General features: G+C 39.5%; 1 protein-coding gene across 3 annotated transcripts in view; it reads right to left on the minus strand.

Moving 5' to 3' along the window:
- The window catches only part of LOC130406966 (zinc finger protein GLIS1), a 70,204-nt gene that overhangs the window by 43,309 nt on the left and 10,369 nt on the right, over nucleotides 1-16,526 (minus strand). For all 3 annotated transcript variants that reach the window (XM_056729562.1, XM_056729561.1, XM_056729560.1), the window contains exons 3-4: nucleotides 3,428-3,614; nucleotides 18-1,308 (exon numbers count right to left, since the gene is read on the minus strand). In XM_056729562.1, the coding sequence (XP_056585540.1) occupies nucleotides 18-1,308; nucleotides 3,428-3,614 (1,478 nt within the window). The remainder of the gene's footprint in view (nucleotides 1-17; nucleotides 1,309-3,427; nucleotides 3,615-16,526) is intronic.

Consider the following 16,526-nt stretch of genomic DNA (forward strand, 5'->3'; position numbering starts at 1 on the left):
AAACTGCGAACACTCACCATGCACTTGTTAGGTTTCTCCCCCGAGTGCACTCTCATGTGGATTAGCAACTTGTAGCGGGCGTTGAAAGGTTTGTACCGTCGGACACATCCGGCCCAAAAGCAGGTGAAGTCCTCACCCTTTCGCTGGTCGATATGGACCTTCTCGATATGCCTAACCAGTTCCTCCTGCTGTTCGTACGCCCCACTGCAGTCGATCCAGCGGCATAGCTGCTTATCGCTAAACAGTCCGCTGGCATCCTCCCTGTCGCCCACCTGCTGTTCTACCAGGCCTGTGGGTTTAGGTTGTGCCAAGAGGCCTGAGGGTGGAGACTGCTGGCTTTGAAGATGCAGTAGAGCTCCTGGGCCGGAGCCCATGTACTGGTGCAGGTGGTAGGGAGGGGGCATGGGGGGCCGTGGGGGGCCAGTCTGGTGGTGGTGGTGGGAATGCCCACTGCGGTGGTGGCCGTGCTGATGGTTTCCACGGCTCGTCAGATGGTGATATTGATGCTGAAAGAGCTCCTCCTCACTTAAAGAGAACTCATCCACAGGTTCCTGTTTCAGCACGGCCGTACCGACAACGTTTCCGCGCTGACAGCCCTCCAACAGATTACAGGGCTGTATGAGAAGTCCCAGACCATCACTGCTGCCCATGCCAGGCTGCATGGATCCTAACTCCTCACACTGCTCCGCTGACGAAACTGAGGAGGTGGACGATGAAGAGGACAGGGGTAGGAGGCAGCTGGACGTGGAGGGTGACGGAAGCTGACAGTTGTCCTGCGGGCTGGAAGTGGGGAGAGGCTTGTGAAGCGTCGCCGAGATGGGCCGGGAGAACGCGACGGTGGTAGGCAACGACGAATTGGTGTGGGGCCCGTTTGCGCAGGCCGCCGTTGACATCTGGGGGGAGCAGATGTTTCCGGCAATATCGATTCCCTCCGAGGCTGCGACGGCAGCTGACTGGGAGGCCACGGAAAGGCAGCGCCTCTTCAGCCCGCCAGCACTCGGCCGTGCTGAGTGACGCGAAGTTGGAGACAAAGACAGCGGGGAGGAGCCATCTTCATTATTAAATGGATACACAGTCACCGCCATCGCCGACAACGACAGAGCCGTTGCTAAGCTACCACTGCCACCGCCGTTGCCAAGCCGGTCCGACTCCCTACGAACCCCGCACATCCCTCCAGAAAAGTCCACCAATCCCCGTTTGTATCCCATGGAGCCCTCCTGTTTGATGGGGTACGAGTGCAATGCCCGACATCCATTCAAGCCTCCGGACAGTGAGGACGAGCTGAGATCCGTCTGAAAGCCGGCAGACCTGTGGGACACAGAGACACACCCAGAGGAATATGAGCAGCATTTAGGAAGAACTGAGCAGGAAGAATATGAACGCTATTAGCAGCCTGGTCTGTTGAAAGATAAAGGCCAGGGCTTCTCAATGGTCTGCCAACTCTTCCTTCCCACCTATTTCACTTTCAGACACCACGTAAACAGACAAGCTCTGTGCTCCAGCCCTGGCAAACACGAAGTAGAACATCTCTATTACACGGCCAACATTTGAAAGCACATCGAATGAAGATTCATTTTCCAAGCGTCTTATTAGTTTATGGTATTTGCTTTTGTAGTGATCTGAAATAGGCTGCTTTTTATGAGCCCCACTCTTACAGGAAACACTCATTGGATGGATTTCATAACCGCGGTGTGCTTAAACACCGGTTAGATCCACCGCAAATGCTCCTATGAATAAATAATGCAGGATATTTGGCCCGAACTATAGTTATGAATGGGTATTTAAAAATAAGACCAAAGAGAGATGAATGCAGGCGGGCTGTCATGCTCCACGTCTGACAGGCTTTGATGACACAATAGAGGTTAACCCAAGCCTACATGTGGGCTAAATAGAAGTCACCTGGTTTGGTTGTATAATGGCGGGCCTCTAAACGCTCTGTGTTTACAATACTGCCCATTATAGTGAGAATCTTTGCCCCCCTTAATGGGCGAGAGGTCATATTTCCCAGTGTGTCGCTGTGATCTTGCACATAATAATTCCTGTCAGTTTGCTCATTATGGATTTTTGCGCAAAGCTCCTGAATGATGTGAGAAGGCCCCTCTGTCTCGCCTATGAAGGATTTGTCTATGTCCCCTATTCACTCGGTGTGCTCGGTGCGGGAAACCGCTAATGCTAGCTTACTGACTGAGCTGAAGCGTCAACTTTGTTATGAGTTGCTCCTTTCAGGATCGCCACTTCCTGTTTGGCTGGAGCAGTGACATTTAGCGACAGAGTTGGATGGCTTGTTTGAGTGAAAGTACACTGGAAAGCATCCCGTGCTAAAACCATGGGTTTCAACTGCACTACGTCTACACAGAAGCCAACAGAATCCGATGGCAGCCACTTCTCTAAGTGGTTAAAAACGTGAAGGGTGCCAAGCAGCAATATCAGTCTGCTGTGTTTCACTATCTTGTTTCACTTGCTCCTTACAGCACAAATTAGATCTATGTAATAATCTAAATGAAATAATTGTATACATTATATATATATATATATATATATATATATATAAATATATATATATATATATATATAGTTTTAATTCTTATATATTTAAGAAAATATCTATTTTACATTATAACACTTCACAGACCATCCTAATAACTGTGCAAATGCTATGAGAGCAAAGAATATGCTACTAGGGCAGTTTTACGCAACATGTTGTTGTATAAACATGTAACAATTCACATGTTGATACGATACTGGGTTCACAATTATTACTGTATCCATATCTTTCTCAACAAATATGGCAAAGAATGAAACAGAAAATAAGAGATTTTTTAACAAAATACCGAATGTTACTGAAAATTATAAAAAAATTACATCTGAGGTTTCGATGAAAATTAAATCTGAATTTTGAAACAAAATGAAAACGAAGAACATAATTATAAAAGAGAACTTCATAAAGCAGTAAACTCACAAAATTGAACATAAATATAACATTTTAAAAATTATTAATTTTTACAAAGGTCATATGTTGTCAACTCAACCAATAAGGTTAAACATGTTTAACAACAATCACCATAGCTCCAAGGTTCCTTTTTTAAACTTTTTGTATTGCAATATGCGATCCATCAGTATATTGGTACACCCCTATGTGACTATAAAGTTTTAAGTTTTGAAAAATGGGTTTAATGGATGTCTATCTTCTGATCAATTACATTTATGTATTTGGCAGATGATTTTTTCCAAAGCATGAAATTCAAGGTAGACATTTTTATCAGTATGTGATCCCTAGGATTCAAACCCATAAGCTTTGCACTGCTAAACAACTGACCTAAAGGAAAACATAAATCACACACATTAAAAGAAACAACATGTTGAGGAGGGAAATATGAAAATGGCAGGTCTAAAAGGCCTATTTGACCTTCGATGTGGGAAGTCTTACCTGCCATCTCGATGAGGGCTCTCCTGCAGGTGAAGGTTCTGTGTGGTCGCTTCACAGTGGTTACTGTGGTGGTACTGGTCACCAGACTGAACCCCCAGGTTCTGTCCACAGCGCAGTGACGTTACATCTTCTGTCAAGTCTGAAGCGCTCTCCTTATCTGAACAGAACGAGATACATCCTCCGTTCCCTGAGACAAGTGGAAGACAGTACGTATAGTATTAACAATTAAATCTTTTAATATTTGTCATCCTTAAGCATGAAAAAAATGCAATTTAATAAACAAGAAAGTAATCATAAAAATGCATTAAAACATAATAATTAAGAAAAATTTGTGAAATGAATACTTGTGGTGGTTGTATAATAGATTGCCAATAAATCTTTCCAATAGAAATCAGAAAAGTATATTAGTTTTTAGGTCATCTCTTTGTAAGTGCTCAAAAATGTTGACAAAACCTCATTTTAGCAAAACCAAGTTGCTGGGAGAGCATGTTACGTACAACAATGCCAAGGTCATGGGTTCAATTCCCACAGAACACGTTTTGAAAAATGTAAACCTAATTGCACTGTAAATTGCTTTGGATGAAACTGTCTGCCAAATGCATAAATGTAAATATTTGCAATTAAAATTTACAGTCTCACTCTTCCTGGAAAATGTTGAGGACTCATACTGCACTCACTCACTTTGTATAATAAAATACATTTCAAGAACATGAACGTCCATCCCTGTAATACTGCCTTCAGGGACTTTAAACGAAAACAAGGGAGACCAATGAGTCAGTTGATCTGCTGTGTCATTGCACAAAGAGAACTCAAACTAAGTAAAGTAAATGTCATCAAAATAAACAAGAGTACAGATCAAAATAAAAAGGTTACGTAGTGCAGTTTGGAAATAGAAAGCCGACATTGTTTTTGACTCCAGTGTGGGTGACCACATCTTTTTTTTAAGTCTTCCTAAATCAATTTCATAAATCTAATTTGCACACAATGATGACATTAATAATGTAACACTCAATGATCAAAACCGATGTCTAAACATTTGGATACGCCAAAGAAAAGACAAAAGAGGTTAGGTAAATCAAAGAGACATTGTTTGAATAAGACATAAACAGAATAAGAAGGTGACAAGTAATTGCTTTAAAGCAAAAAGAGCAAAGGAAACAAAGAAAGAAGTGTTGAGAAGCAAAGAGAAATTGGTGGAGTAAATCACAAGACACGCAGGCCTTGTAAAACATATGCTGGATTCACTCAACTCTATAAACAGAAGAAACAAGCTTTTTCTCATCCATTCTAGATTTCACAAAACAATAATAGTTGTTTATTAAATCTTGGATCCTTTTTTCTTGGCTTAGTGATTCCACATTTGGACTGTCAAACTGTGTTTGCGGATAACATCACTGCTCGTTGAGCGAAAGCCAAGGATTTCTTGCTTCATCTTGAGAGGATTGAGAGATTTGTCAATGATGTTGGGATATTTTGTTTTACACAAATACGAACTCATGTTCTTTTAAGTACATGCAATTCGTTTGTCCCCTTGTCAAGTTATTAGTACGCTACTACGCCGACGGAAATTTAAAACTGTTTGGTTCCTGTATGCAAAACAGATCATCTGTCTTACAAAAAGCTGTTTAAATGCCAAGTCAAGTCAAGGTAAACTATACTGTTGAATAGAGGTGCACAGAAAACACAGCCAGAAGCCACAGGAATGCTCGGCACAAATCTGTTCGACAGATTCTCAAAATTGCCCAATATCTGGGTCACGATTCTTTGAATTCTAGCCTCAAGTGGCAGTTTCTGAAAGTGCTTGTGATGTTAGCCCCGTTAGCCCTAAAAACAGCGAATTCAAGGAACCAGAAGACTGCACTTTTTCTAAATAAGAGATGTACACTTTGTACTGTTGGTTCAATTCAAAACATCATTGATAGTACAACCTTGGGCAATACAGAAATTTGCACATTCAACCTGCAAACGATGAGGCAAATGGCACAGAATCAGACATTCTTGACATTAGAACGCTTCACACTCCATATGTGTCTCTTAAGGTATTATTGTCCAACTCCAAGCGTTTCCAACTGACATCATTCGGGATCCAAGTCCGCGCTGAAAGCCCTGCTTTTTGTGTACTGATCGAACTATGGGGGAGGTTTAGGATGCAAGGCTTTGTAACATTACAGAATTAGTCTCAGAAAGGCTGAATAAGTGAATCTCATTCACATTTGGAAACTTGGAAAGAACTATAGATGTGATTTATATTGAATACGCCACGGTAATTCAGTGCTGGGCATTGCATTGTATGTTGCTTTTTTGTGAGAAGGTGAATGTTTGTAAAAGCTCCAGTTTTAAAGAAAAAAGACAATGAAAAACAGGCTCTGCTGTTAAGACAACTGTGAAACAAGGAACATGTATACTTCTCAATACCTGCACTTTCTATGTTCAGATTTTCTAATATATTATTTTCATAATATTCGACAGGAAGTTTTTGCAAGACTGAAAACCACAGTTAGAAAGAAACAACACAAGCTAAATTCAAACTGCTGTCTTCCATATGAGCATGGCATATGGGTCTTGCCCAAGACTGTTTTTCCCAGTAAAATGAAAGAAGTCATAATTTCTTTCTATCAAAATATCATTTAAAATGTATAATCTAGGCCGTTTCTCAATCCCAAGAACGCAAAGAACGGACTTGTGTTCTCGGGGAGACTGGTCTTGCGTGGCAGCCTCGGAAGAACGAACTTGGATGAAAGCACTGCAGCGACTTCAGGGCAAGGCTGAATTCGATGTATCCTTGATATCAGGAACACATCCGGTTTCATGCGTTCTCTGTTCTTGAGAACTGGAACGGGACTGGATGGTTATTGATGACGTAGAGCCGGAACAGGAGGACACAAGACCGCTGAAGAATGCATATTGAGAAACGGCCAATGTAATATCAAAAATACTTTTACACCAATTACAATGCACTCTTATTACAACAGATTTGTCACTGTGGATAAAAGTACCTGCCAACTGCAAAAATGTAACTGATTTATAGTTGACATTAAAAGATAATAAATCTTTTTCACATGTTTAATAATGTAAAGCACACAGCTACAAAACGGTGATGTCACTATCTGAACTTCTAGTGCAACGATCTATAAGTAGCCATAATACTACTGCTTCCTTCCAAACTTTCACAGCTGCATCTCACACAGAGAAATCAAAATGAAGAGGGTGATTCCAACACACTGGCTCTCATCAGTACCTGGAAAGCAGACAGAATACAAAGAGCATTCTTCTCTGTCCAAGAGGATTTTCACACCTCTGATCCAGGACCAAATGAAAAAAGAAAGTAAAGGAAGGAGCAGGTTTGTAAGCATTCAGGAGCCATTAGGAATGACAATTCTGGGTGTGAAATCACTGTTGCGCTATGCCAGTTGTACCTGAGGGCAGAACAGAGCTCAGTGATGAAGACCAGCATGATGTTCTGGCCTCATTCGCGAAAACACAAGAGATTGAAACCAAAAACAGAAGTAAAGGGGAGCAAAACGCTTCCATTGCCAAATTCTTGTTTGATATGCACAGATCCAGAATGTATTTGCAGTTTGAGCTGATTACCAAAATGGGTGACGATACAAATCCTATGTATATATTTACATCTAAATAGCATCTTATCAGTAAATAATACAACTGTACAAGTAAAAATATACATACAATACATAATACAATATGAAACCCTGTCTGTAAAATCAAGGCTAAAGTTGCATAAGTTAGAAGTTGGCAGACTAAACATTTAAATATTATGATGAATATCTATTGAATAATTTTGTATGAATTTTATATATATTATATAAATGTCCATCTTTAAAAATGTTGTTTCATGTTTTTAATTTGGTTTTTACCAGCTGCAGTTTGATATTACTTGGAATGCCCACTAAAAAACATGATTTTTGAAAAAAATGCAAAACATATTTATAGAATTTTTATACATTTGAATAGAATTTTTCAATAGTTATAGTTTAAATAGTTTATATCTGTTTTTGCATTTATTGAAGGGGATGCATTGTAAACATCTACCTCTACAGTAACTCCACCACCGGACTCTGACTTCATCTGATCAGCAGATGGCTCGGCCATTATTACATGTAATTGCTGGTAATCTCAGGCGATTTTTTATTTCGGTGACACTTCATTTTCTACAATTCTCGCCTCCTGCCTTTCAAGTCACCTAAGTGCAGCATTAAATGTCGGAGCGAGACCGAGCTTGTGCCAGCATTTAATGCGTTCAAGTCTTCAGATATGCTCTCAATGGAAAGCAGATGTCTGAAGATGTGTGTTCTCAGGAGTACTGTAGAACAAGAGCGAACTTCAGGAAGGGGAGACAGGGAGCATGCGTCTGTGTGTGTGTCAACGCATGTATGTGTGTATCAACTCTAATGCACGTCAAACGTGTTCGTCCGGTGAACAACAAGCTGCCAAAACCACAAGATAGATGCGTGTGGAAATGCGCTGTGACGTTTCTACTCGAGGCCCTTTAGCACCATAAATCATAGCATCATCACTTAAACAGTTAATAACTATCATTTCATCTCGTTTCATCTCTTGCTGCTTTTTGAAAGATCTCGTTTAGTTCGCCCACCGGGTCCTTGTGTTCCCCACTATGACTCAAGTGTCCCACAGATGTTGCGTATTAGAGACAAGGGTCTTTTCCATGTTTGGATCTCATAACTTACGTCTATATTTGTGTCTCTGCAGTGCAAACCCGGAACTTATTTGTTTGCTTAGCAATGGAGGTTTGATTGAAAACCTGAGGGTACGACAAAATGAAAAATAACAAAGTCTGGGAAAAGGTTCACTTAGGCAGGTGCACGGCCCGGTAAGAGCAGGGAAAAAGCTTGATTAAATTATGAAGAACTGAAATGACGGATGTAATTGCTGGGTTATTGGTACCACCAGACATGATGTCTTTTTCATGAGGATGAAATTGGTTTGTTATGGCAGTTTTTGAACGAGGACAAATCCTGGTTTGTGTTTCACTTTCATGAAATGTTGAGAAATGTATTTAACAGGCAACGTCGAAAGAATTTGACAAATTGAAATGTATGCTGACACCTGTTGGAATAAACGCAGTGTCAGCATAAAAAAAAACATGCCCAACATTTGCCAACATGTTATTTAACAGCTAAATGTGTCCAGCTATTTGGGTTAAAAAGATAAAGTAATAGGCCCAGCTGGTCATGTGATCTCAATATGACCACCATCATAAAGGGCAGTTCATCCAAAAATAAAAATTCAAAACTTGTCATTAAATATTCCCCTCTCGTCATTTTAAACCTGTATAAACACAAAAAAAGATATTTTAAAGAATGTTTGTAACCAAACCATGGCGGTACCCATTGGTTTATGTGTGAATGGGTACTGATGTTGATCTGTTAAAAAACATCTTCTTCTTTGTTTTGCAGTTTGGGGTGAACTACCCTTTAACCGTTAAAAGTGCAAAACTATTCCTTTGTTGATCGTGCGTAGAAACTAGTTTTTGGAACTAGCTTGGAACTGCTGAGATTAGTTAAGTGTTGAGTTTTTTCTCTTGCATAAAAAAATATAATGAATAAATAGGCTAAATGATATGAGAAAATAAATCTCGAAACCATATCATAGCATTAAATATTTGCATGCCGCAAAATTCACACGTAATGCTCACAAATGAACAAAGCGCTGTATCTACAGAAGAGCTCATCTGCTTTTTAACACTCTCAAAAAGTTGCTCTTGAGTTTTAACAGGGGCAGATGCAGCTGATTTCGTCACAGCCTCGGTTCCTAAAACAGTCCGTAACTGACCGCAGACTACCGAACACAAACAAACAGAAAATCAGTGCCTGCGCCACTCCTACGACCCAGTGACTTAACCGCACGCTTGGACAGGGAAACCTTATAAATCAAAGCTCACTGTGATTAAAGCATTACGGGCTCTTTTTAGGACTTTAGAGGGACACAGGCCTAGCACATGTGCGCACACAAACACCTCGCGAAGGCACCAAAAATCAGGTCATCGAATTGTGACTGTGAGCATTGCCAATGACAGGGTTCTTAAAGTGCCTCTAGACATGATGGTCAGTGTTGATCATCTATACCTTTGTAGTAATTACTAGGTTCCTCTTGGGCATGCCACCACCTGCTGGTGATAATCCGTCACTGGAGGAGCCTGAGAGTCTGTCCTCTGTGGATTGACGTGGGTGGATTTGGACCACCATCGCTCTGGTTTCCAGTAAGCAACGGGTGAGGCTGGGTCAGGGTGTTGATGCAGAACCTGGCAGAGCTGTGGCACTGGCTATTACGCCAGGGATTGGGTTGATGACAATTTATGATGGATACACTATCATCTCGGCTCAAATAAAGAGATTATGGGCTGTTTTGACTTTGGCCATCCTAGCAACCAAACAACCAAATGCAAATCATATGCAAATGCATAGAAATGAACTGAAAACGTACCAGAACACCTTAGCAACCACATAACAACCTTCTGGCAACCAACCATAATAGCCTTACATTATGGTGGTTGACTTATTTTATTCACGTTTAACGGGATAGTTCACCACAAAATAAAAAAAATCGATCATCATTTACTAAAAACTTTTGTTCAGCAGAATGCAAAAGAAGATATTTTGAGAAATGTCTAGGTGGTTTTGTGTCCCTATTGTAAAAGTCAACGTGGGTCATTGTTTGGATACCAACATTCTGCAAAATATCGTCTTTAGTGTTTTGCATTAGAAATCCATGTACAGGTTTGGAATGACATGAGGGCGACTAGACGACAAAATGATTTTAATTTCAGAGCTTTGTTGACTTGTGAAACACAGCTTAGAGTTCAAGCAATAAGCCTGTAGTGTTGAAGAAACCATCAGGTCTATAAATTAATACAGTGTAAGAAATACAACAGGAATGTTGTTTTACAATGAACAGTAGTAAGAAATGTGTTCATAAACAGAGCTTTCGTTTTACAGTCTACGTCACAGGGTGAGGTTACGGGAAACGGTTTTACAACAGGGCAACCGAACTCTATAGACTGCCGAACACTGGGGTGATTACAATGTTAAATGTGTCAGGAGTGCTGTAGCGCATTCCTGTGTCTTGTGCAGTAAAAATGTACAGCTTTAACTGTAAAGACTCGGGGTTCCTCATCACAGGCCGTCTTTGGGCTTTTACGGTCTCCGAACGGCTCTTTTGGGCTCTGTAAAAACAAAAGAACTTTGAGACCAAGACTGCTGAATTGAAACTAGTGTGTGTGTGTGTGTGTGTGTGTGTCTGTGTGCATGCGTGTGCATGCATTTTAGACCTTCTGGAACTCTTTTCCTCTGCATGCATTGGTGCATTTGTTCTTCATTCCACAGTCAGCGCTGTGAAAAAATGTTTGAACAGACAGCTTCTTCTGGAAAAAGTTTTGCCTGTTTGCCCTCTAATGTCAAATATAAATATTCTGCACAGCTTACGTGAAATTAATTCCATTCGCAAAATATCCTTTTACATTAAATCAGGCTGTCAGGGTTGTGGCTTAATAATAAGGTTCTCGACTAATCCTTGTTAAGAAAACAAAGCCTTCTAATTAAAAGTGAAATGCAGTCTTGTACGGTGTCCAATGTTCTAAGCGTAAATTCCTCTGTTGTACAAGTCAGCGCCAATATTTTCATTTGAAGCATTCCTAAGGAATGACAGCTAATGGTCAGTGAAAAGCAAGACATATTAAATAAATACATGATTGAATGAGCTTTACAATCAACCTAGTTAAGTTGATAATAAACAAAACAAATTAACAAAAATCACCAATCAAGCATCTTTACGAGACCAGCTGCCCTGTGGCCAAAATGACGCTGTTAACGCTGTATTGACTCACATTCATGAGCGTTCCCTTTTGGTTGCTTCCAACAATATATTTACAAGCATGCCTTAATATGTGGGAGAATTCATCTGAATACACATGGCAGGATGTTCCACTCGAATGACAAAGCCCAAATTCAACCACGAAACATGATGGTCACCTCATAAGGCACAAGGCTAAGCATGATCCTATGAGCATTTTATAACACTTTAACACATGTCAGAAGCAGGGTTTAACATTACTTATGATTGATATCACTTTTGTAAAACCTTTAACTGTTTCTGTAGCTCAAATGAAGGTACACTGGGTTTGCAGCGCTAAGCTCATGGGTTCGATTCACAGAACACACATAGTGATAAAACGTACTTTGAATACACTGTAAGTCACTTTAAAATAAATTGCCCGCAAAATTCGTAAAAAATAAGGATACATGATAAATTAAAATTGAAGCCGATATATTTTAGACCAAAAATGATTAATAACTTCCTCTGGTTGAACCACTTCAGCTGCACGCTGCTCAGTTAAAATCAAGTACGTTACGGTCTTTCTGTCATGATCATTCACTTACTGCTATTAGCAAAACATTGTTTATGTAGGTACAGTGAGTAGATATTTATGAATGTATAAATTAGAGGACGCCGTTTTCCGTCTGAATGCTTTCTGTCTTGAGACCTATTAGACGTGTGGCTATTGAGAACATTTCTGGGTTGCGCTGGAAGAACATTTTTATTTGTTTATTAAATAAACATTATACCAGAAAAGTTTAAAAGTTAAAACAATCTTTAACTAGTGTAAAGTAGGCCTAGTACATGATTTTCAGGGAAAAAAGAGAACTAATGGTTAACTTGTTTTTTGGAGTCAATGTTTCCAAATAAAAGCTTTTGTTTCAGTCTTAGAAAATGTTATATGAATATTTAGATAATGTATATCGGCAAACGTATCGGTTATCGGCTTCCAATGTTAAAGAATTATCAGTTATCGGCCAAAATTGACACATCAGTGCATCCCTAGTAAAGTATTAACTGCTGTTGGAAATATATTTTTAAAGAGTATCGTGATCGACAAGGAATGTTTTTGGAACTCTCGTAACAGTTTAAGTGGCCGTAATTTAGCCGTAATGAAACAAAACAACATTTGAAAATGATTCTTTTGTTATCTGTGCAGTTTAGCTGCCTGGAGTTCTCAAAGGGAACCCCTATTATTATTAGATGGGGAAAACCAGATGGTATGTGAGGAAAACAAATGAGAATCATATTTCATTTTTGCATTTTTTTGCTTTGGTCGTTTCAGTGGAGGGAAAATAATAAAACCTTTCGTTCAGTATAAGACGTTCAAAGCGTTCTGTGTAATTGGTTTGGCTTTGAAGTATCTGGCAGGGATCGGGATAAAATGTAACAAGCAGACTCACCCTCATGGAGGGTATTGAGTAGTCTTGATGATTAAGAAATGACTTGGCCCCACGTTTCTCCTAAAAGGAGTTTTTTCCTTAAAAGTAACAATTTGCTTTGACAACAGGGGCAGAGAGGGAAGCTATTATTTTTATTTGATTATTCATTTTGTTTTATGTTTCCTGCTTCAAACCCCCCATTTAAAGCCTCATGCCCTGTCATTACAGTTCGGTGAGATGACCGGTCCGAGTCGAAAACACAAACATAATCCCTAGCGATATCCCCAAACAAACTTTATCTGCAAACTCACAACAGATGACGGATCTGGCCATGCTCCGATTTCCTTCGCAATGGTAAACTAACTTAGTCACTATCAAAGCCGCCACTCAGTCAAAGCTCATGGCCATAGGCCATGTCTAAAACTGTTGCAGGAGAACACAATAGAGTAATTCAACCCACCATGACTCCACAAATAAATATAACTTCACTTTAATCTGAACAATAAATCATAGAATTCAATGATCGCTGTTTAAAGGGATAGTTCATTTAACCTCTTGTCAATTAAAATGATATATGAATCTTTCATTCTTCTGTGGAACCCAAAAGAGGATATTTATTAAAATGTCTCACTGGTTTTGTGTCTATACAGTGGAAGTCAATGGGGACCCAAATTGTTTGGTCACCAACATTCTTCAAAATAATTAAATAAATAAATTTTCGTTTTGGTGTGAACTATCCCCCTTGCATGCAAAAGAACTGCTGTACAGAGAGACCTGTCAATCATCAACATCTACCAGGATTTCAAATGAGTGCATGGGTTCAAAGATACATTTCATGTTCTCTGAATATATTAACAAGGAAGCCTATGTTTTTCAATCAACCCTCAACTTGCATAGAGTTTCAAACCACACGTAACTCTTAAAGGAAGTGGGCAAAACAATGTGACTCTTTTTATTTTGTGGGGTATAGCCCTTACAAATCAAAGACCCTCTCTAAACCAACCCTCTTTTATATTTCCCCCCACGATTTCTGTCATGTTCAGGCCCCTGGTAACCTGAGAGAGCCAGATCACCAGACAATATACATCATCACACATCAAAAGGGTCCTCACAATGCAGACGTCCCCAGAGAGCAGAAGAGAAGGGTAGAGCATCCGTCAGCACGGGAGCCCCTGGTCAGGAATAACACAGTTTGAGAAATGAGGACCGCTGAACCTAAAAAGGGCTGGAGACGGAGGTGGTATGCATAAAAAAGCAAGGCATCATGCGGTGATTTTAATGGAAATTCTTTCAATCTTAGTCCAGATAGGGCTTGAAGGGGAAGGTGGTAAATTAAGGGCTGTTTAAACATACAGCCAGTCATATCCAGCTGTGGAGATACAGTATATCCAGCCCACCGTCCAGCACGCTTTAACAGCCACCTACTGATGTCTACTCTTCTTGGTGGATAACCATTTTTTGTTCATACAAATGGTGAACAACATCATTACAACAAAACACCTTGAGTTAGGTTCAGGTTCACAGTTTAAATCCTGATCTAGAGTCGTAGATTTCTATGAAAGTTCCGCTTACGTATTATAAACAGCAGTAAAAACCTGTTAGCTAGTTTTCTGTGTCTCTTTCTTCCCTCTCAGGGCTGTAAGCATGACTTAACATCATCATTTCACACAACCTGGCATCAGCCCCGGGTTTATAAACCATAAATCATATTCATTTCATCCCTGAAATTTTCCTAAATAGACTCCAAACCCATAAAGAGTTTGTTTTTCATTTCGCTCCGAAGGGGCTTTGAAATGCAAATATTTGTTTCCTTTGCGAAAATAAGTGCTATTTTCTTCACCAGCAAAATCTGATGTGAAATATGAATTCACATTTTACATTATCGCTAATACAAACATTGCAGGTTCCTTTTTGTGAGCTCCTAAATGAGTGAGTTTTGGCCGGAACTACTGTACATATCCTAATAACTCGCTAGTTAGTTACAAGACTCGATTTTTGACTCAGAGCTCTTATAATCTGGAATTGTGTCGCTGTGCTTGTGATTTGAAGTGCAGTTTGTGGTCAAATTGGCATTCAGTGTTTCTGCCTGTCCATCAGCAAGTCTAATAAGCTTTGATGACATGTTACAAGTCAGATATTTTACAGTAGTTAGTGTTGTTCACCCTATAGCTCACCGCATTTCACCTTACGTGTGGTTTGGTTTGGTATGGAAATATGAAATGTATTTCCTTTATGCCGACTGCTGTTTGTTCAGTCAAGGTCCTGCACAGATTTTCTGAGGATAAAGCAAAAGTAAGCACTTACATATTTCAAAGTGGCACATCTGGTTAAAATGATTTAAAATATTAAATTCCCACTTAAGAGGGTGATTGGCAAACACGCTCACATTTAAAACCCATCTCTTAAAGTCGCGGACTCGCTTCTTTGTCGTTCTTGTTACGTTATAAGCATTCAAACATCATTAAGCATTAAGTGTTCTTGTGAAATGTTAGCTTTATCAAAACAAGCAAGCACAACAAAAGCCGCTGAGATAATGATCAAAAAACATGTACGACATCGAAAACACTGCTGTGTTTGTGCCCAAAGTTATTACGCAAATGGAGCGTATTTTTGCCGGGTCCCCTCAATTTCTCTGCCATCGGCTAATTCGCGGAGACAATCTTTCCATTTGTCACTGGAGTCATGTCAAAGTTATATGGAGTCAATTAAAGCACAAAGTCATCTGAAAAAGGGGCTAACCCCATGTAAACAAAGAGAACATATGAAATACAACTAGGAGTCCTCTTCAAGATGTGTGGTTGGCAGCGATCTGGTGACATGGAATGTGAAACATGTTTCGAAAGCTCCTTCGAATTGAAGAGAAAAAGGGCGTGGGGGAATCAAGAGGCCTTGGAAATGAAGCCGTATGTCTTTCATCATTTCTCTGTATATCCTTTGCTGATAAGATGTTTGTCAAAACATGCTGTAACACTATAAAGAGGGGACTGCCAGTTTAATGAGTGATTCGGAGTAAATGCCGTAACTCATGTCAAAATAACAAAAGGCAACAGAGATTTATACAGATACACCAGATGTCAAATGCTTCCTCCTGATATCACATAAAAAGCGATGAAAACCATAATAAATGATCGACCTGAACTTTTCTTAACAAAGCCCTTAAGGTATGTAACGGCATACACATAGCATTGGGGACAAATACTTTTAAAAAAGGAAGTGAAAAACGTAATGCACTTGAATGCAATTTAATGTACTATTATGCATAAAACTAGATATATTTTATAATTAATCATGCAATATTCTAATTAGGCATGGGCTGAATACCTAGTCAAGGTATACCGCGGTTTGAACGGCCACAGGTTTTTTTTTAATTTCTGTTATACCGTCCCCAAGGTATGAGCTCTTTTTTATGTCTCATCAAAAACGGAAAGTGTCAAAATCCATCAGGTTCTTTGTTATCTTTTGTTTATTGTTAATTATTCTTATGCATTTAATTTATTTATGTTTTTATAGATATGTATATACGTATGCAAGTTTAATTAAAAATGACAGAAAGGAGTACCATGCTTTTAAAAGGTTTGGGAACCGCTGATTTAACCTGACATACTGTACATGTTAACTACTGTTTCAAATATTTTGTGTTGCTTAAAAATTTAATGCATTGTGTTTAATGGGGGAAAATGCAGTTTTTACACATTTTTTTAATAATGCATTGTAAAAGGGTAAATGTCACACTGCCAATATCGTGCCGTCAAAATATCATACTGGCACATGCCGAAAATTCTGATATTTTTAACCCTTTTACGGTGTTCAAGTCTTTGCTGTTCACCCAGTGTTTACAGGTCTGCCGGACCCAGAGCATTATTCAG

The sequence above is a fragment of the Triplophysa dalaica genome, chromosome 18, assembly GCF_015846415.1.
Source record: "Triplophysa dalaica isolate WHDGS20190420 chromosome 18, ASM1584641v1, whole genome shotgun sequence".
Classification (NCBI taxonomy): Eukaryota; Metazoa; Chordata; class Actinopteri; order Cypriniformes; family Nemacheilidae; genus Triplophysa; species Triplophysa dalaica.